This window comes from Thamnophis elegans, chromosome 2 (genome assembly GCF_009769535.1).
Source record: "Thamnophis elegans isolate rThaEle1 chromosome 2, rThaEle1.pri, whole genome shotgun sequence".
In the NCBI taxonomy this organism is placed as follows: Eukaryota; Metazoa; Chordata; class Lepidosauria; order Squamata; family Colubridae; genus Thamnophis; species Thamnophis elegans.
The window spans coordinates 26625982-26646930 of NC_045542.1; the positions used below are offsets into that span (position 1 = coordinate 26625982).

The 20949-nt window shown below is 39.6% G+C and overlaps 1 protein-coding gene across 1 annotated transcript in view; it reads left to right on the plus strand.

Annotated features, from left to right (window-relative positions):
* KRT80 (keratin 80) overlaps positions 1 to 20949 on the plus strand; it is a 37218-nt gene that overhangs the window by 7109 nt on the left and 9160 nt on the right. The window contains exons 2-3 of the mRNA XM_032211443.1: positions 6626 to 6840; positions 18940 to 19000. Coding sequence (XP_032067334.1) covers positions 6626 to 6840; positions 18940 to 19000 — 276 coding nt within the window. The remainder of the gene's footprint in view (positions 1 to 6625; positions 6841 to 18939; positions 19001 to 20949) is intronic.

Consider the following 20949-nt stretch of genomic DNA (forward strand, 5'->3'; position numbering starts at 1 on the left):
CACAAGTATGATTATCAAATACTAACTTTGTGATCAAATATCATATTTCTTCACAAACCTGTAAAATAAAGGAAACTCAAAGTAAAATCATAAGTACAGTTGCAGTTTAACCTAGGGATCACTTCACTTAATGACTGAGTTGCCAGTCCCAATTGTGGTAGCTAAACAAAGATAACATTTTACCCTTATTCAGCTATAACATCCAGCTGCATTGGAATGTGAGGTATAGTTTACTTATGATCACAATTATCAGGTATTTCTGATAAAAGGATGCAACAATGCTCGTATCAATGTATGGCTTGTTGCCACAAATGACTGGCTTTTACTAGTAAATATTTTTAGCTTTAGTATCTATTTTTGGTTTCCTGAATTTTTTCTAGTCTATAATTTTCTAAGTAGGAATAGTTAAGAAAAACAAAGAAAAACATTTAAAGTGACAAGAGATTGATTCTTTATCATATTTCTGATATCTCCCACTTCCCTACTGCATGATATTTCCACATGTATATTTCAAGTTTGAAAGCTGACAAATATTTCTGTGGAGATTCTCAGTCATTCAGGTCAAGGTTGTCCCAAAGGTGATTTTTCAAGAGGCAATTGGACTTTCTGTTTTTTCCTTGAAGATGTTTCAGATGGCCTTAATCACTCACTAAAAGAATGCAAATGTCCAGTTGTCTACAAGGAGTATAAATCCTTCCATTCCTCACCATCCAGTCAGAGCTGAAGAAGAAGCTTCTTGGATGAGAAGTGAAACGTCTTTGAAGAAAAAAACAAAGTCCAGTTGCTTCCTTAAAAAGCACCTTTGGGATTCTGGCAGAGATGTTTCAAGGGGTATGGTGAAGCTCCTCACCAAGAGAATGATATTTGAGGCTTCTATATAGGCTTTTGAGCCAATGTCTCCCACAAGGATGGAAATCAAAATATCCCCTCATTCACTGAGGTCATTAGCGCAAAAATCAACTTTCAGTATTACTCTCTTTACTAAGATGCTACTCACATCTATTGAAACCATTGCGTTTGGAGAGTTGGCACAGCTTCCATCATGGGAGTTACATCTGCAGTTATTGAGAAAGATGCTCAAATCAATCATTAATAGACAAATGGGAGAATATGTAATGAATATTACCCCAACTTAGTGCCCTCCAGATAGTTCATCTCCTGTAACCCTCCAGTTAACATGGTTGGAACCTCAATTACTATGACTGTGTCCTAGTCAAAGGTTCATGAAACTGAATTCAACAATTGTGAATGACATTTTGGTTAGGAAAAGCTTTGTGAAAGGATCTGTCCTTCACTTTTAGAATTCATAGTTTGAGTCCAGCTTCATGAAAATCAGGAAGAAAAGTGATGGATCATATCTTTATGATCCTGAGACTGAAAATGATGGAGAACATAAGGGTCATAGTTATCCCATAGTTGATTTTTTTTCAAGAGGCAATGGGACTTTGGGGTTTTTCTTTGAAGACGTTTTGCTTCTCATCCAGAAGCTTCTTCAGCCCATGTCTGTTAATCCCATTTTGATTCTCTTCATCCCAAAAAATACCATACCAGAAAGCTACTTATTTATTGAGTTATATATTTGAGACAAGTGATGTAGATATAAAGACACCATTTTCTACAAGTAAGTTGTGTTTTAGTATAGCTTTTTCAAGGGTTGTGTGAAATTTCCATTTATCGGTATATTTATCTTAAATGAATTATTCTGGCAATACCTGTCTTATTTGGATGCCTCCTTAGTTATCACTATTTTAAAAGTTTGGTGCTGTTGCTTTTTTAATTTAAATCTTTAATGAAATTACAAAACACATAATTAGAATAAGAAAGTTATCATCTCTGTTTCGCCTCTCCCATTGTTATCTGTTTTAATTTCAACAATGAATCCTTCTTGAGGAACAGGGATGATAGCATATGATTTGTTTTCTTAGGCACAGTTGGAGTTGATTTGCTTTAGTTTATTTATCTACTTTCTCTCTTAGCTCCTTTTCAAGTATATCAAACCTGTCATCTGATCTCTAGGTTATTACAATGATCATTGTAAGGAGGAATGTGTTATCTCTGGGGGACTTCTGTGAATATAAGCATCATAGCTTTCTTTCTTTTTTAAGCCGTGTTTTACCCTGCTGCAGATAGCAATTTATAATAGCAGATACTATAATATGACATACTGTATTTTCATTTATTTAAATGGCAGTATCAGAACAAGAAGCATAATCCTAGAATATCACTGCCAAGATACGTTTCTGCCCTAACTTACCATTGACCAGAAGAGATATGAGTGCAGAGTGATAAAACAATATAGGCAGGGGAACAAAGGCATTCTGAACAACTGATCGATATTAATCATTTTGTTTAAAAACCAGTGAAAGAGCAAATTTAAGTATGAACTAATTTTGTCCACATACTAATTATTGAATCAACATCTTCATAATGATCACCTTATTTTTGCACTTTCTGTAGTTCTGCCATTAGGTTTCAGATTTCCAAGCTTCAATTTCTTAAGTTTCTGCATTGTGTTTCCATATGAAGCAGGACATTTTCAAGCTGTATTTCAGGTTTTCTGAACTATGCTAGCATTTGCAGAGAATGGGGATGCATCAAGAGTTGTTCATGCTAGCCAGTAGGATTTAACAAATATAATGTCACCTTTCTCCACAAAAGTAGAATAATGTGCTACCCAGCTTTTCAACCGTATCATTTGTCTGATGCTCTGTTAAAAGAGAGAGAGAGAGCTAGGTAAGACCATTGGTGGCATTCAAATAATTTAACAACCGGTTCTCTTCCTTAATGACCAGCTGGGTAGGCAGGGCTTGGTAGTCATGTGACTAGGTGGGCGTGGCCAACTCAACCTCACTCACATCGATGGGCGCTTCGCCTTAGCTGTTACAATGTAATAATGGTTAACCTGAGAGGCAGTTTCTGTAAGTAGGGCAATAAAGATTAGGCTAGAAACAACACCAGAATGTTTCCTTCCTGCCTTCCTTACAGGATTAGCCCTATACAGTGAAAAAAAACCAAAATGAGATTTCTTCCAATAACCAGTTCTCCAAACTGCTTAGAAAGTTAACAACCGGTTCTCCCAAATAGGTGCAAACTGGCTGAATCCCACCCCTGGGTAAGATGACTGGGAGGCAACTATATGGAGGGGGTAGGGTTAAGTTGGAGAAATCATGGGAGTACTGTAGATATAAATAAATGCTCTTGAGATGTAACAGCAGTGCGTAAATGTGATATAGCAGTAACCTACAAGCAGGAACTCTTCAAGGGAATGTAATCAGTGTTATGATAAATCAACATTCAGGGCTCCCTCATAAAGTTTTTATGTGGTGACATAGTATTTACTCTGCAAACAAATCAGAAGGCTAAAAATATTACCTGTATACACATGCGCGCACGCACAAAAACAACCAAAACAAAAACAGATGACGGCTGTTTCATGAAGAATAGATTAAACCTCTGTGGAAGGGTGGAGAGAGAAAGATGCTTGATTACACCAGTTGTATCAGTTCTGATCTGCAAGTAAGTGTGGATTGGATTGCCCTGTAAACCTGCAACCTAGATAGATTTTGTGTGTGTGTGCATATGTTTTCTCTTTCCCTGTCTTTTTCCGATTCCCTTCTTAAAAGTATGCTAAGCAAGTAGGACGTATTAAGGAAATATGCCATATTGATGCTGCTCCTGCCCTTATAAGGAGACAATTCAGTGGACTCCTTAAGTGACAGATGTTGTTCTGCAGTTTCACAATTTCTGGCAAGTGTAAAGGGAAAGATGCTTAGGAATCAAGCTTACTGTCTAGAGATCACATGGAAACAAGTGTGCAGTTTTCTTAGCCACAGTAGATAAATGATGTGCCCTGGCCTTCTTTTCAGATACTTCTAAAATTTCCCCACTCTTGTCTACGGCCCTGTTATTTCTTTGTCCATACAGGTAGTCCTCAACTTATGACCAAAATGGAGCCCAAACTTTATGTTGCTAAGCGAGACATTTGTTAAGTGAGTTGTGCCCCCATTTTATGACCTTTCTTGCCACAGTTGTTAAGTGAATCACTGCAGTTGTTAAGTTAGTAACACGGTTGTTAAGTGAATCTGGTTTCCCCGTTTATTTTGTTTGCCAGAAGGTCGCAAAAGGTGATCACATGATCCCGGGACACTGCAACCCTCATAAATATGAGTCAGTTGTCAAGCTGAATTTTGATCACGTGACCATTGGATGATTCAATGATCATGTGAAAAGTAGTAATAAGTAGTCACTTTTTTCAGCGTCATTGTAACTTTGAATGTTCACTAAATGAACTACCATAAATCGAGGACTACCTGTACTAATTAAAATCTGAAGTTGCTTGGCCTCGCAAGCCAAATAAAATTAGCCAGGTGCTGCACCTTGTTGAGATTGTCACATAAAGTAGCCTAAAATAATCCACCAGACAACCAAGGTATAAAATCTTAGATTCATACTATCCACCTTATGTTGTTATTAGTTGCAAAGTCGTGTCCAACCCATTACATTCCCATGGACAACATTCATCCAGGCCTTCCTGCCCTCTACCATCCTCTGGAGTCCACTTAAGCTCACGCCTACTGATTCGGTTACTCCATCCAGCCATCTCATTCTCTGTTGTCCCCTTCTTCTTTTGCCCTCAGTCTTTCCCAGCCTTAGGCTCTTCTCCATCTTATGAGATTCAGGCTAAGGATGCTTCTTGAAGTCAATCAGAATCACATTATCTTCTCTATCAAACTGCTTTTTAAAGACCCACATTGTAATAGCCATTGGCCTTTTAAAGTTTGCATTTTTTTAAAAAAATGGTTGTTAGCACATCGTTAGGTGAACAGAATCAATAATTATGTACAAAAAGGAACTGTTTAGTTTATAGAGAAACCCATCTATCAAAGAACATTGCTTTTAGAAAGTTGATACTAAAAGTGTGGGAATTGATTTATGTTGTCATAATAATTAGATTTCATTGGAAGCAGCCCAGAGTTGTCTGGAAGATGAGCAGTTATATAAATGTTTTAAATTAATTAACTAATTTAAATAAATAAATAATAATTAGTTGCAATGCTATGGGGAAGGGAAAATTTAACATGCATATTTGAGATGCTACTCCACTTATCCAAAAGGAAGATAATCTTGAATACAAGATGGTCCCAAAAGGAAGAATAAACAGAAAATAGTTATTATCACAGCAAAAAAAACCAAAAAAACATCCTGTATAATGTCCAGCTTTTTCACATCCACAAATGATGGTTGCCAAAAGCTGAAACTAGAAAAATCTGCAAGGGGATTGGTAGAGGGAAGATGATGAAATTAATGTCTTGTTGTGGTGCACACCTATGAAAGGAGCAGAATGTTTATCACCTAATGTTGCTGCTTTTCATTTTGATTAATGTATCTGATACTGCAGATGCCTCTGGCCGAAACTAATCCTGAAGATTCTCCACCCCCCCCCATCCCACATCTTGTCTAATATATGTGTACATGTGACTCACGTTTGTGTGGGTGTGTGAATAAATGGATATATAGACCCAGCAGAAGCCACACTCACTAGAAAGGGCTGGGCCAGGCCAGAAATATAAATGCATATTAATTTAATTAATAACTGTCAATTAAAAATATTTGCTTATAAAATGAGGAACCCTATTTCCCAAATTAACTGATCCTCATCTGCACATACCAACCACTCTCTTTCATAAACTAAAAAAAGAAAATTCCTTCCTTCTAATAGGAATAACAAAAAAGAAGGGAAAGAATTGTCTAGACATTGTGCAAAGGGTTACATTCTAGACCAGTGTTTCTCAACCTTGGTGACTTTAAGTCCTATGGACTTCAATTCCCAGAATCCCCCAGCCAGCATAGCTGGCTGGGGAATTCTGGGAGTTGAAGTCCACAGGACTTAAAGTCATCAAGGTTGAGAAACACTGTTCTAGACAAAACAACCCCTCCCAAGCAGTAGCCACATTCAAAAGCATGTGGGCTTTTTAGCTGATTACAATCAGGTTGCTCCCCCCCCCCCAATTTATTTCTCTGAAAATAAAACAGAGTCTTATTTTCTTTTGACCCCCGAAATAAGCGCTTGGCCTTATTTTCAGGGAGGTCTTACTATTTTTGAGGTGCAGGAGGCCGCTTAACCTCAACCCACAGCCCGCAGATCAGCTGATACAGAGAGCGCCGGAAGTTCTGTCTTTGTTTCTGGCACATTCTTGCCAGCTGTAGCATTGTTGGGCCTGCCGTTCTTTTTGCGGCTGCCACTAAGAGAAGGGGCACAATAGCTAGGGTTTGAGGAAGCAGCCTCTGCGAGGCCATTCCATGTGGATAGCAGGTGCATGCGTGGCATGTGGGGCATGTTCCCCCCCCAGGAAATGGCAGGGACCGGCTGTGCATGCTTTTCAATATTTTAGGGGAGGGATTATTTTGGGGGGAGGGCTTAATTTAGCGTATGCACTCAAAAGTCCAATTGGGTTTATTATCTGGGGAGGTCTTATTTTCAGGGAAACAGGGTACTTATTCACAGATAATTTTGGGGAGAGGGCAAAATATTCTCTTATCCTTTCAATATGGCAATGTTTATGTTGTGGCAGCAGCTGAATGAAGAAGATCCTTATAGTCTTCTCCACCTATTCATAATACACAGGTGCAAAGTCTGGAACAACACAACCAAGTTCTGGCCACAAGATGGAACTTTTTGAAAGAACAAGACAATTCCCTTTCTGATTTCGACATCAAGCTTCTCTATGACCGGTACATGAATAAACTGAATCTCGAAATGCGATCTATAGATGCGGAAAAAGAACAGCTGGACTCAGAAATTGATGAAGTGCTAGTTTCTATGGATTCCTTCCGAAACAAGTGAGTCTCTTTTCTCTTTTTCTTTTTGCCCTTCACAGGTTTGTTGAACATACCTATAAAACTTTTCTATTTTTCTATGCATTTTAATAATTGCATTCCTAGATACTGCATAAATGAAAGTATGCCAAAAGGCCTCTGTGGTGAAGCTTTTGTTATCATGTAATGCAAAGTTCCTAGTGATCTTGAAATAGGAAAGGCAATCACTAACTTCTGTGGCAGTGGTGGGATTCAATTTTTTTTACTACCCATTCTGTGGGCGTGGCTTGGTGGGTGTGGCATGGCTTGGTGGGCGGGGCAGAGGAGGATACTGTAAAATCTACATCCCTTCCCCACTCCAGGGGAAGGTTACTGCGAAATCTCCATTTCCTCCCAATCAGCTGGGCCTGGGGAGGCAGAGAATAGATGAAGGCGGGGCCAGTCAGAGGTGGTATTTACCAGTTCTCCGAACTACTCAAAATATCCACTACCTGTTCTCCAGAACTGGTCAGAACCTGCTGAATACCACCTCTGTTCTGTGGTGCAGAAACTTCTTTTTCCTGATGGATTTTTGTGGCCATACCCACCATATAACCCTCTCCGATTCTGTCTTATTCTTCACTCCTGAAACACTGAAGTTGGTTGCTCAGCCAAAAGGGTTAGAAGAAGCCCTGCTTCTAATTCAGTATTGTGAGTGCTATGAGTATCAGAGTGAGCTTTCCCGTAATGCCAAAATGGACTTTCTTGATTCCTCATTCATTAGACATGTGAATAGATTCTAAGGAAATATTAAGTTACACATAGCCACATTCTTGACATTATGGGGCCTGTATGAAAGGTTATTCCCTTTTCAGACAAAGACCAACCCCATAATTGTAGAGTTTAGTTGATGAATAATGTTTTTAACCTCAACGTGGTTTGATGGATATTGTACACTGGTTGAAAAGCCGGTGCCTGAAATCCAATCAAAAAGAAAAGAAATGCGAGAGGAGATAAACATGTAATTATGTATAAATATAATATGCCCTTCTCCAGTGTCTCAATTCTCAACCTTTCTTTTCTTTCTGTGTCCTACTTTCTTCAAATGACAACCTCCTTCTTGAGTTCAGGATCAAAACATGGTTATTCTCCCCCCCCCCCCATCCTTCTTTTCTTCCTCTCTATCTGCGAGCATGTTTTACTTTTTCTATTGCCAAATCCACATCTAAAATGTTTTAAGAAGTACTACTTTACTGAATTATCTCCCTTATTTTTTTTCTTTTGTATTCCTATATATGCAAGCAATGCCTCTCTTCAACTTTCTATATTTAATATTTTTACACATAGCATAATTATGCCTGTTTTTATAAATAATAATGTAAAGGTAAAAAGGTAAAAGTTCCCCTTGCACATATGTGCTAATCGTTCCCGACTCTAGGAGGCAGTGCTCATCTCCTTTTCAAAGCCGAAGAGCCAGTATTATCCAAAGATGTCTCTGTGGTCATATGGCCGGCATGACTAAATGCCGAAGGCGCATAGAACACTGTTACTTTCTCACCAAAGGTGGTTCCTTTTTTTCTACTTGCATTTTTATATGCTTTCAAACTGCTAGGTTGGCAGAAGCTGGGACAAGTAATGGGAGCACACTCCATTACACGGCGCTAGGGATTCAAACTGCCAAACTGCCGACCTTTCTGATCGACAAATTCAGCATCTTAGCCACTGAGCCACCACATGCATATCCATAAATAGACTCTTTAAAAAGTTATATGAATGCAGTTTGCAGCCATCTGAATTATAAGTCTAATTCAACAATGAAGTGTTCTCAAGGTGAACTTAAATGAGTGGATTGCTTGAAAGATTAGTGGATAAAATTGATGATAGAAAGCAAAAAGGTATATTTGTCTAAAACAAACCAAAATAAATCTAATTTGATGATCAAGTTCATTTATTCATTTCTAATTTAACAAATGCTGCATGCAATTTAAAGCTGAAATAAAGAATACAGAAATAAAGCTGAAACTAGAATAGGTTAATTCTTATCACATTTAATGTTCAGATTTATTTATTTTTTAGCAGCAGAAATATATCCAATTTACCATGAACCATATTCTTCACATATGCTGTTCCCCTGGATTAAATTAAAATTAAAATAGGTACCTTGTACAGACACAACCATGATGTCTAGATTGATATCTAGGGGTTTTAGGGGAGGATTAACATCCAACCACATTCCAGAATGTACATTCCTTTGTTTTGGCTTGGCTAGATTTGACTTGAGTTACATGAAGCTGCTTATGAATAGTGTCTTTTCTCTAGCATTTATTTAGACCTGATTCTCATCATATTTTATTTGATAAAATAAGTATTCCTAAAAATTAGCTTTTAAGCAGTTTTTCAGATGGGTTTCTAGCTATTCTACCCTTCACACTCTCATTTTTATCAAAAGAAACTGTGTGGGGGAAAATATGGGAAGGTTACCAGTGGAAGCATCTGAGAATTAAGCAAGAAGTTGCACAATGAAAAACTTTTAAAGGGACATGCAGTTGTCCAGCAATATGACAACTCAGCCCGCACCTTTTTCCGAAGTAGTTTTTGTGGCTGATCCTTGGCCAAGGAATGAATGATGCCACTGTTTTTCTTGCCCCAAGTTTCAGAATCACCTTGAAAGCAGTCTGACACTGGAGACGTCAAAAGGTTTATTTGTCCAGTTCCTCCTCTTTTTTATTTTATGTTTCTCCACGTCTAAACCCATGGTCTCTTAAAATGGCATTGCACGCTTCAATATTGTATGCAACTAGTTGGCCATATTAAAGGGCTGCTCTCCAATGTGTCAACCAGTGGAAAAATATGATGGTATAAATTGCATTGCCCTTATTGATGGTTCCTATGCAACCTCCATCATGAGGCTGGGGAGTGGAGCTGTCCTTCCTGCTTAATGTGGGACAAGTAAAGAAAAGTGATAGCTACCCACCAACATTTCCCCACACACACACACAAAGTGTCACCTACCAGTGGGGCAAACAAGCAACAGCTCTTCTTTATGTGGGATGAGATGGGGATGGGCAAGAGTAGGTAGATATTTGTAGTGGTTGGTTTAGCAATCTGTCAAGCTAGCCATCAAACAAGTCGCAGGCATGAAAATGCTCATAATATGGACTAGCGCTTTTCCATGTCCAAAAGTAGTCATGGCTGGGGAGGAGATGGGGGGGGAAACAGGAGACTGCCCCTGCAAGGGAGGAAGCCAACTCTGCGAGGAAAAGGGAATGGGGCAGGGAATGGCCCTGGTCTGGAGGGCAACATTGGAAAGGAGCCCGGGGGATAGGTAAGATGACAGAGCAAGCTAAATTGCTTCCTTCCAAATTATAAAAATTGGTAAAATATAGGCCATGCACAATCCTTTGTCAGCAAAAGCCATGGAAAAGCTGTACTGTGCTCACTACTGCCAGAGCTGGCAGAATCCTTCCCTCTTCTTTCCCATTTTAAATCAGCCTTCTGGGCAGAAAAGTGCTAAAGCTACACATGTGAAAAGCTTGTGCAAAACCTGACAAGAGCATCGTAAAGCATCTCCTTGATGTAATTGTATATGTTTCTGCTTGTAAACCTTTCGTTTTCCAGTTCCCATTTTTAAGGTAAAGGAAAGGAGGGGAGGAGAAGACAGAGGAGAAGAGATTTTACAATATTTTCTGCAAATCCTTTCTCTAAAAAGAAAAATACTTAAAATCTACATGTATCTTTACTTTCTAACACAAAAGTGCCATCTGGAAAATTCCCATAATTTTGACACAGTGTTCCTTTATTACGAGGGACCTGCCTAAGATCAATGTGCCAAGTTACAATTTGAGATCTCTGGAAAGATACCTATCTTCTAATGTTTTTAGCCACCAGACAAGTAATAGGCTTTCATATTACACTCTGTTGACTTTTCCAAAGGAGGTGGGGACCAACTGCAGGCAAAGAGCAAGCAGGGACAACACATTTCTTTGTGAATCCTCTTTGTTTCATTATGTCACTGTTGTTGTTTTTTTAAAAAAAATAATAGGATAGTTAAATGTTTCCTTGCTAATGCTAAACAATTTGCAGCTGGTTCTTGGGCTTGCTTTGATTTGATTTGAATAACAGAATTTTCCAATAGGATAAGAAGTACCAAGTTAGGACTAACCATTCTTCTATATCTAAGGACTTTTTAAATCTCTTCTTTCTTCACTCCCTGTTTTAGGGTTACCTATTAATGATCACAGTTCAATTATCCTGAATAATTTTGCTTTTGCATTTATTGTATCCACTACATTTGTTTATTTTGAAGCACATTAAAGGATGTTCTTTCTTTTTTATAAAAGACACAGAGCCAACCTTGAAGAAAAATCAGTGTACATGAGATGCAAGTCTGTGCATCTCATGTTGTCACCTAGCAGGGCGCCATATTCCCCTCCCCAATTGCCTATCCTTCTGCTACAGACATTGGGAGTTGGGAAGGAGCCTCTATTTCCATTGAATCTTTGATACCAGACTCCTCTGCAACCAGTTCTGGTCAGAAACCAGTGGTGGGATTCAGACAGTTCGCACATATTCGGGAGAACTGGTTCAGTAGTGGGTTTCTAATTTTTTTACTACCGGTTCTCTCATGTGCACACATAATGGGTGGGTGGGCGGAGCCTCCCACCACCGCTAATACCGTTCGCCCGATCCAGGCCGAACCGGGAGCAACCCACCTCTGAACCAGTTGTTAACTTTCTAAGCAGTTCCGAGAACTGGTTGTTGGAGGAAATCTCCTTTTGTTTTTTTTCTACTTTACAGGACTAATCCTGTAAGGAAGGCAGGAAGAAAACATTCTGATGTTGTTTCTAGCCTAATCGTTCTTGCCCTGCTTACAGAAACTGACTCTCCGGTTAACCGTTATTACATTGTAACAGCTAAGGCGAAGTGCCCATCGACATGAGTGATGTTGAGTTGGCCACCCAGTAACATGACCACCGAACCTGGTCATTAGGCCAGAGAACTGGTTGTTAAATTATTTGAATCCCACCACTCTTTGGCACGCTTTGTTTGGAGAGCTCAGGTATCTTGAAAGTCCTCTCTCTGGGTGGGCTGGGGCAGTAGGAAGTACTGGTATCAGTTCATTTGCAAAGAAGAGGGAAAGAGGAATCTGGCTGGCTATATTGATGAGGCAGGCTCTAATTAAGCCTAACAGCCTGGCTACAAATCAAACATTCCAGCCAAAGGGCAGAAAAACCAGAAGAACCAACCTTTCTGCCATTATACATCTAATGGGCCTTATGAAATAGGTAGCTCCCAGGGTGGGGAGAAGGTTCTGTCACCACCTGTTTTGTCTTTGGAAGAGCGGCCTGTTCCTGAAGCCTCCAGGCGTTTCTGTTGCTGAATCCTTTTCATTTATAGCTGCTGCAAACATGTCATCTTTGCTGCTGTCTCAGGGTCTTCAAGGTTTGGCTTGGGAATCCAACTTCTGAGGCTGGGACTTGGCACACACTGAGTACCTGCCTTTCTGCACATTCAGGCCTCAAGAGTCCTTCCCCAGCTTAGAAGGACAATGTAGTTTGCAATAATTGACAGCATGAAGTTTCTGAATGGGTTACACCTGGTACAAATAATGGGAGGGGACACTCGTTTTGACTAAACAACTAGCTAGTATTTTGTGTTTTTTATGCACATACCTAGGAATCCTGGAGCAAAGTGGTTAGAATACAGTATTGCAGGTTAACACTGCTCACAGCCTGGAGTTCAGTCCTGATGGGGCTTAAGGTTGACTCAGCCTTCTAGCCTTCCAAGGTTAGTAAAATGAGGACCCAGATTGTTGGGGGCAAGAGGCTGATTCTGTAAACTGCTTGGAGAGGGCTGTAAAAGCACTGTGAAGCGGTATATAAGTCTAAGTGCTATTGCTATTGCTAGTATTTTACACTCATTGCATTTCTAGATCTGTCCATACCTAGCTTAATTTCTTATTTCAGATCTGAAGCCTGGTAAGGCTGTTTGTGGCTTATTTAGACGTTACCCTTCTTTGTGAATAAGTAATAGTGCAGAGATGTGTAGATGTAGATCAGGGCTGTGAAACTCACGGCCCGCGGGCTGGATGTGTCACGTGCTGGCCACGCCCACACCCGGTTTAGTGAAGGGAAGTCCCGATATGTCACGTGACGCCGCTATGATGACGCGACTTTGACAGCCCTGATGTAGATGCTTGGCAGCACAGCTGTCCACTCTATAAATCAATGCACACGTTTTCAAAAATGCCACTTTTTAAAAGATCATGATGTTAGAAAAATAATCTCACATAGTAAAGCAGGTTTTTTCAGCTAATAGGGAAGAAAAATGGTCTTAAGTATCCATAAAAAGTGAATGAATAGAGTAAGACAACAACTATACATTAAATGTATATTCTGCCCAATTCCAAGTAACTCTAGGTGATTGTGGACTATAACCAATTTGTAAGCATTAGAAGAAGGTTCACCATAGATAAACTTATGCTTTGAAAGTAGATCTTCCAGATTCCATCCTAGGCAACTCCACGTAGAACTGGAAGATATATTTAACTGAAAGAATAGACATGGAAGATGAGACTATCATAGACAACTAATACAGAATAAGAAGGGAGATCTTCTAGTCCAAACCCCTGCTCAAGCAAGAAACCCTATAACATTTCAGACAATTGGTTGTCCAATCTCTTCTTAAAAGCCTCCAGTGATGGAGCACCCATAATTACTGGAGTTAAGTCGTTCCAACACTGTCAGGATATTTCTCCTTAGTTCTAGGTTTTCTTGTCCTGCCTTCAGATGCTTTGGAGAATAGGTTGACTCCCTCTTCTTTGTGGCAGCCCCTTAGATTTTGGAACACTGCTATCATGTTATTCCTAGTTCTTTTCATTAAACTAGATGAATAGTTCCTGCAACTATTCATATGTTTTAGCCTCCAGTCCCCTAATCATCTTTGTTGCTCTTCTCTGCACTTTTTCCAGAGTCTCAACACCTTTTTTATATTGTGGTGATCAAAACTGGATGTAATATTCCAAGTGTGGTCTTACCAAGGCATTAAAAAGTGGTATTAACAGTTCACATGAAAGTAGGGATGATTATAGGTAATGGCCTGTTTGCCAGGAAAAACCCTCTCTTGTGTCATTAATAGATTGTAGAATGGATTTCCTTCAGAATTATAACCCATCAGTATTTCTCTGACATCTAATTATCTTGAGTTCTCTGTGATAACACCTTCCCTTTGAAACAGCATTCCCCAAAAGATAAGAGTGGCCCCATCTTGTTCCTTTTCAGCAAAACCTTGGTTTTGTCTGCGAGCTTGGGGCCCCATTCAAAGCAAATCAAGTGACTTGATTGATTCTGTTATTGCCATGGGTGGAGGGTGTGGGGTGGATTTTTTTTTTAAATGTGGATTTTTAATTGTGGATTTTTAATGCTGTCACTGCCTGGATTTGCTCCATATGAATTGGGGAGCTATATAGTTTCATTTAATTAATAGAAAAATTAATCACAAGTGAGGATGTCATACTCTCACCCTATCTTAAGCACCAAAGCAATAGCCCCTCTCCTTTAAACATGTATTGACAATCCCTCTTTGGGGAATAAGAGGATATCACCTTGTATACATTTCCATCACCTCTGGAACTGTTCATTGTTTGCTAGACATATTGGGAATGCTTACAGATTGAATTAATAGGGATGTGGTGGCTCAGTGGCTAAGATACTGAGCTTGTCGATCAGAAAGGTCAACACTTCGGCAGTTTGAATCCCTAGCACCGCTTAACAGAGTGAGCTCCCGTTACTTGTCCCAGCTTTTGCCAACCTAGCAGTTCGGAAGCATGTAAAAATACAAGTAGAAAAATAGGAATCACCTTTGGTGGGAAGGAAACAGTGTTCCATGCGCCTTTGGTGTTTAGTCATGCCAGCCACATGACCACAGAGACGTATTCAGATAGCATTTGGACAGCACTGGCTCTTCACCTTTGAAATGGAGATGAGCCCCCTAGAGTCGGGAACGACTAGCACATATTGTACTTTTACCTTACAGGTTGAATTAGATGGAATAGGAAATAAAGAAATGGAATAGGAAATAAAGGTCAGCTCTCTTTATTTGCTGTAAAATGCTCTGCTACACCTCTTATGAAGAATGTAAAACAAAATGAAGTACAGCTGATTACTGTTTTCATCTACATGAGCAATTAATATATATGTGGCATATGGGATACAGCTGGAACAACCGGAACAACCAAAGGATGTAATTTCAGAAAACTACCCACTCTTGTTGTTAGGGAGGAGTGACTTAAATAGCAGAAAATCAAATCAAGTTAGTTTACAACCATTTGGAGAACTAGCCGCCTTCTCCCTGAAGAATTACTACAATGTGAAGAATCTTATTGGAGGAACATTTGAGAGAATACCTGTGGGCTGCTACTATGTCTTATTTAAGAGGCACTTGCTTTGCACTGATAAATTCTTCATTCATATTCTCACGTTTGGTTGGGTGTTTCAGAAACTAAACAGGCCAGCATCCTCCAGGAATCCGACAGTCATCAGCCTTTCCCTTACCACATTGAACATAACACTCCACAAGGAAGTAGTAGTCTGTCTGCATGTGGCAAATTCAAACTGAAATCAGACTCAGGGAAAATGAGTCAGTCAGGAGAAAACAAGTTCATGTCACAGGATGTATGGTTCAGAGGTATTTTGGCATCCATCAGTCTCTCCGTTGTCATGTAGTCGTCTATTAAGTCACTGAATGTGTCATCTCAATGATCTTTAAAGCTCCTGTTAGAAAAGGAAGCAGGACTTGGAGAAATTTGCCAGATAGTGTAATCCCAAAAGCGGGGCAACATTGATTCTATAATGCTATAAATGGGGGCTATATTAGGGTTTTTCCAGTATTAGGACTTTGAGAAGCAAGCGATCAAGGTTGCTGCTGTGACAAACGAGAACAGTTGGAGGGTTTTCAGGCAATTATTTATATATAAATCATTGGAAGGGGTAAATCTTAGCCTTCTGTTTGGTTTAGTGTTGGTGGGAAGAAAGATGTGCGTTTTTATGCCCAAGGAAACCCCAGAGAGTAGAACAAGGCCCTGCACTATTAGCCACATTTGAAGCCTAGATCTTCACCATATTTAGGTAGACTGTCGCGGGAGATCACAAAGGAGAAAATCAGTTTAGAGCTCCTCCTTCCATATTACCCAGGGGTGGGCTGCTGGGGGTTTGCAGGGGTTCAGGAGAACCTCTAGCTAAGATTCTGTGCAGTTCAGAGAACCCCCAAATCCCACTCCTAGCTTGCCCCACCGACCTCACCCGCCACTCCTCGCCCCTCCCAGGAGTCCCCACACAGCCTGTTTTGGATATAGGTAAGTGCAGGGTGCACGTAGAGGCTCGGGGAGGGTGAAAAAAAGGTCTCTGGAAGTTCGAGAATGCCAGAAACAGGGCCCGTTTCCAGCCTCCCAAGGGCCTGGGGAGGCCATTTTCATCCTCCCAGAGGCTTGAGGAAAACCTCCAGAGCACGGGGAGGACAAAAACACCCCACCCACCCAGCTCTGATGCAGGAGGCCGACTAGGCCACACCCACCATGGCCAAAATGTTTGAAGCCCACCCCTGAGTAAAAGTGGGGTTTTTTTGGTGGGGGAGAGGCAGCAATACATGAAACCACAACAGCTCCTCCAAAGATTGTTTTCAAGTAGGTAATTTTTTTTAATGTGATAGAAACAGGAAAGTATTGACTACACAGAGAGCAATATCTTAATTGTACTTAATTAAATTGGGATTTAATGAGGTTTTAATTAGATGAAAGTTGTCCCATCCTCTGCAGAATTTTCAGCCTGCCATTCAAAGAGCAAGTGTGATCTGTGCCATAGACCACATTTAAAATCAGGGTCCTGCTTCATAGGATCTTAATTGGTGACTATGTTTTTATTCTTCTGAATTTGTGGAATTTGCTGTAATTTATCCAGGATTGATAATAGTGACAAAAATATGTCAAAACCCATTAAAATATTTTTGAAACACTATTTTCCAAATACATATTTATAGTAAATATTGTTTAAATTAGTGGTCCTTAAATTGAGGGTAACTTGGGTATAAGGGGGCGGGGGTAATAAAACCATTTATATTTGAGTTGAGGGTCCAGTTTGGGACTGCTGTTGCTAAGACACTTGTATAAAACACTACCATCAGTGGTAAGAATAGAATAGAATAGAATAGAATAGAAAAATAGAATAGAACAGAACAGAATAACAGAGTTGGAGGTCTTCTAGTCCAACCCCCTACCATTTCAGACAAATGGTTATCCAATCACTTCTTTAAAACTTCCAATGTTGAAGCATTTACAACTTCTGGAGGCAAGTTGTGATAATGGCAATGACATTATGTGAGATCAGGAAAAGCAGCAATTTGGTCTGGACGGAAATGATCATATATAGAGCAATTCATCTATTCTGCCCTACAAATATTTGGGTGTCCGTAACAGTTGTGCCCACAGTTGTTTCGCTGCCCTGCTTGAATTGTTAATTATTGTTATTATTTCCAAACCTTTGGGCAGGGATTGACTCATAAGAAGAAAGCTGGCCAACATGAGTTATGACAAATAGCATCCCTTAATGTTTAAAAATGAAAAGACCTCATAAGCATTTTTAGAAAAAGTGCTGAGTGAGTGCATCCCAAAGCTTTACTTGAAGTGTATCTCCCCCTGGGGTGTAAAGGCATTTTAGGGGATTTGTAGGACAGGGAGCAAATTGATGAATGATAATATCATTCATATTAGGCTACCTAATATGACAGCCATTTTGTGAGAGTGCCCATGACATGATTTCAAAAGCCAGATGTACATTTTGTTATTTGTTCAAATCCAATGAAAAATCCTTTGTGATTTCCTCAGATGTAATTTGTGTATTCCATGACAACATTAGTGGCACCTTGTAAAGGCAAACATTGGCATAAGAGCCAGCAATATATCCTGGCTAAACATGCTTCAATTCCCCCGTCACTCTGATAGCAATGCCAAGAATGTTAATATTTTATGAAGTTTGTTTAGATTGTATGAGCAATTCCTGTGTCCCTTCTGCTAGCAATCCCTACAGGTGGGTATGTAAAACATGAGCAACTGATATTAATTGATTTAAGGGTCATACGGAATTATGATACAGCAGTCCTCGAGTTACGACCACAATTGAGCCCAAATGTTACGTTGCTAAGTGAAACATTTGTTGAGTTTGCCCCATTTTAAGACTTTTCTGGTCACAGTTGTTAAGTGAATCATTGCATTTGTTAAGTTAGTAACACAGTTGTTAAGTGAATCTGACTTCCCCATTGACTTCGCTTGTCAGAAGGTCGCAAAAGCGGATCACCTGACCCAGGAACAGCAACTGGCATAAATATGAACCACTTGCCAACCATCTGAATTTTGATTATGGGGATGCTTCAACTGTCACAAGTGTGAAAAATGGTCTTAAGGCACTTTTTTTCAGAGCCATTGTAACTTTGAATGGTCACTAAATGAACAGTTGTAAGTTGAGAACTACCTCTATTGAGATGGCCAGTCTGTGGCTTTCAAATCACAAATGTTGTGTACCAGGGAAGGAAATGGGACAAATTATTGGAAAGAAATGTCTTTTGTTCCTTGAGGCAGTCAAGTATGAAGTCACACTAATTGTCGTTTGTTCTAAACTTAGTTATGTGGTCATTACTTTTTTTCTGCTATTATTTCCAAAATTATTATTTTGTATATTATTTCCCCAGACATTGTATAGCTGCTTTGGTAACTCTTCAGGGTAGAGCTAGTCTCTCTTGAGTGTGCACCTACACAGCAACTAGTATAATAGAACCATATGTTGGTGTTTCTAAGACAGTGTTTCTCAACCTTGGCGACTTTAAGTCCTGTGGCTGGGGAATTCTGGGAGTTGAAGTCCACAGGACTTAAAGTTGCCAAGGTTGAGAAACACTGTTCTAAGAGTTATAATAATTCACAATTACATGAACAGATGGCCAGGTGTAGGGTTTTTGTGGGATGTTTGTGTGTCTGCATTGAGATCACTGATTTTATTTCCTAAACATAAAGGGAGTTAACGTAGAAAACAAATTATACAGTCTCTTTTAATGATATCTTTTCGGCATTTCATTCATACCAACCAACCCTCTTTCATTTAGATACGAAGAAGAAATAAACAAACGCACTGGGATGGAATTCACCTTCACAACACTCAAAAAGGTAGGCAGAGAAGCATTCTTCAGATCCAAGCAGAGAACAGCAGTTCAAGGCTCTGGGTAGATAAATCATCTGTAGGTTTGATTTGGGCTTTTATACAGAATTGCGCATTTTTAAAAAAAGTAGTTTTGTTTGAATTGGATTCACATTGTCTGGTAATTCCGTTTTTACATTTTCAAAGTTTAGCTTTAATTTTCACCTTTTAAAAGCTTTTATCGTTACCACAACTTTTTCACTGCCACTTAGAAAGCAAGTGTAATCCAGAAAGCAATAATACTAGATGATTTTTATAGTGTTCCTTACAGGTAATAATCATAGATGTGCTGGTTTGGGACCTTGGTCATGAATTCTTAAAAAGTTTTGCTTGATTGTAACTTTTCCTCCAAAAAGCAATTTAAAAGAAAGGAATTCAGGTCCTGTTTGGAATAATCTAGCATTCACTTATGGTTTTTTAAATCAAGCATGTAATTATATTGAATATATTTAATATATAATGGAGAATTTTCCAGCATTACCAATTCTAAACTTTCTAAAGATCCATGTCCCAGTACAAAATTCACTTAGGCTGGCGCTAAATGTTAGTTGGGGTGATTTATGTGGTGCTTAGGCATCAAAAATTCTTATTAGGGCAGGCTGCTATTATTAACTGTAAATTTCTTTTAATTGTGTTCATCCTGTATTAAACATAGTTGCCTTGTTTATTCCCCTGATGTCTTTTACTTATGACTAAGGGATGACTAGTGAGCCAAGCCAAATTCCTTTTTTAATTTCCAGTGTTATTAAAATATTGTGGAAATCATACATATGGTAGAAAATGAGATCTGTAGAGGGATGTGCATAACCTGAATTCCCTAAATTCCCTAAATCTAGAATCCAAAATTTGAAACTTAGAAAGGCAAGGCAGACAAATCTTACCCTCCACCCTGACTGCATTAGTGGTAACAATCTGGGTGGGATCATGCCCCTTTTTGAACAAGGCACCCCCTGAATGATACACTAGGAACAAGATTGTGCCGAACAATATCTGTGCCACTTCTCCTTTATTACATCAGCAAGTGCTGCTTATTCCTTGTTAATGTTATTGTGTTTGTCAATTACAATTTATTTTTACAGATTAAAGTACTGTATTAATAAATTGCTGTAGGGAATGCCTTAGAATCTCTCTAGCAAATATGCCCCAAGAAACTATTCAGATGTTGTGGCCCGCCAGCAGCCAGCAGAGCTAGCAGCAGAGTCGAACAGTGAGGAGGTTGGGGAGGAGCATGGGCCAGTCCTGGAGGCTGGGGAAGACTTGGACAAGGGCCTTACCGGAACGGTGTTTTGGTGGGCCCACCAACCTGCCCGCATTCCTTACCTCTATTTGAGGGAAATGGGCCACTTGCATATGCGCGCACAATGTATGGCGTCTGCGCGACCTTGCCGAGCAGCTGGGGCATCACAGGGGGGTGGCTTGCCCGTGGTGGACATCCAGCCCCGTCGCACCATACCGGTTGCGATGGGATCCAGAACCCATCACTGAGCTAGAGCCTGTTCCCAGTGTACGCATGTGCAGAGCTGCCAGAAGAAAAGAACAACTCAGAAATTAGGGTAAGCTTGGGAGTAAAGTCATAGGTAGAAGGTGATTGGCCCCTCCCATAGGAAATAAAGAAGAACAAAAGGGAAGTGGGCTTTTGCAGGAAACCTTCATTTGCTCATTAGATTCATTTCAGGAGTGTGAAGATCTGTCCGTGAATCTTAGAGACTCTATGCCCAGTCTTTCCTTGCACAGCACCTCATTTGGAAAATGTTTACATGGCAGCTTTCCAAGATAGATAAAGTCTGTAGTCATAAATATTCCTTTGAAAGACTGTTTGCTAGGCCTTGCTGAATGTGAATGAGAGGAATTCACATTTGTTTAATAAAAGGGGTTTTTGTTTAATAAAAGGGGTTTTTGTTTAATAAAAGGGGTTTTT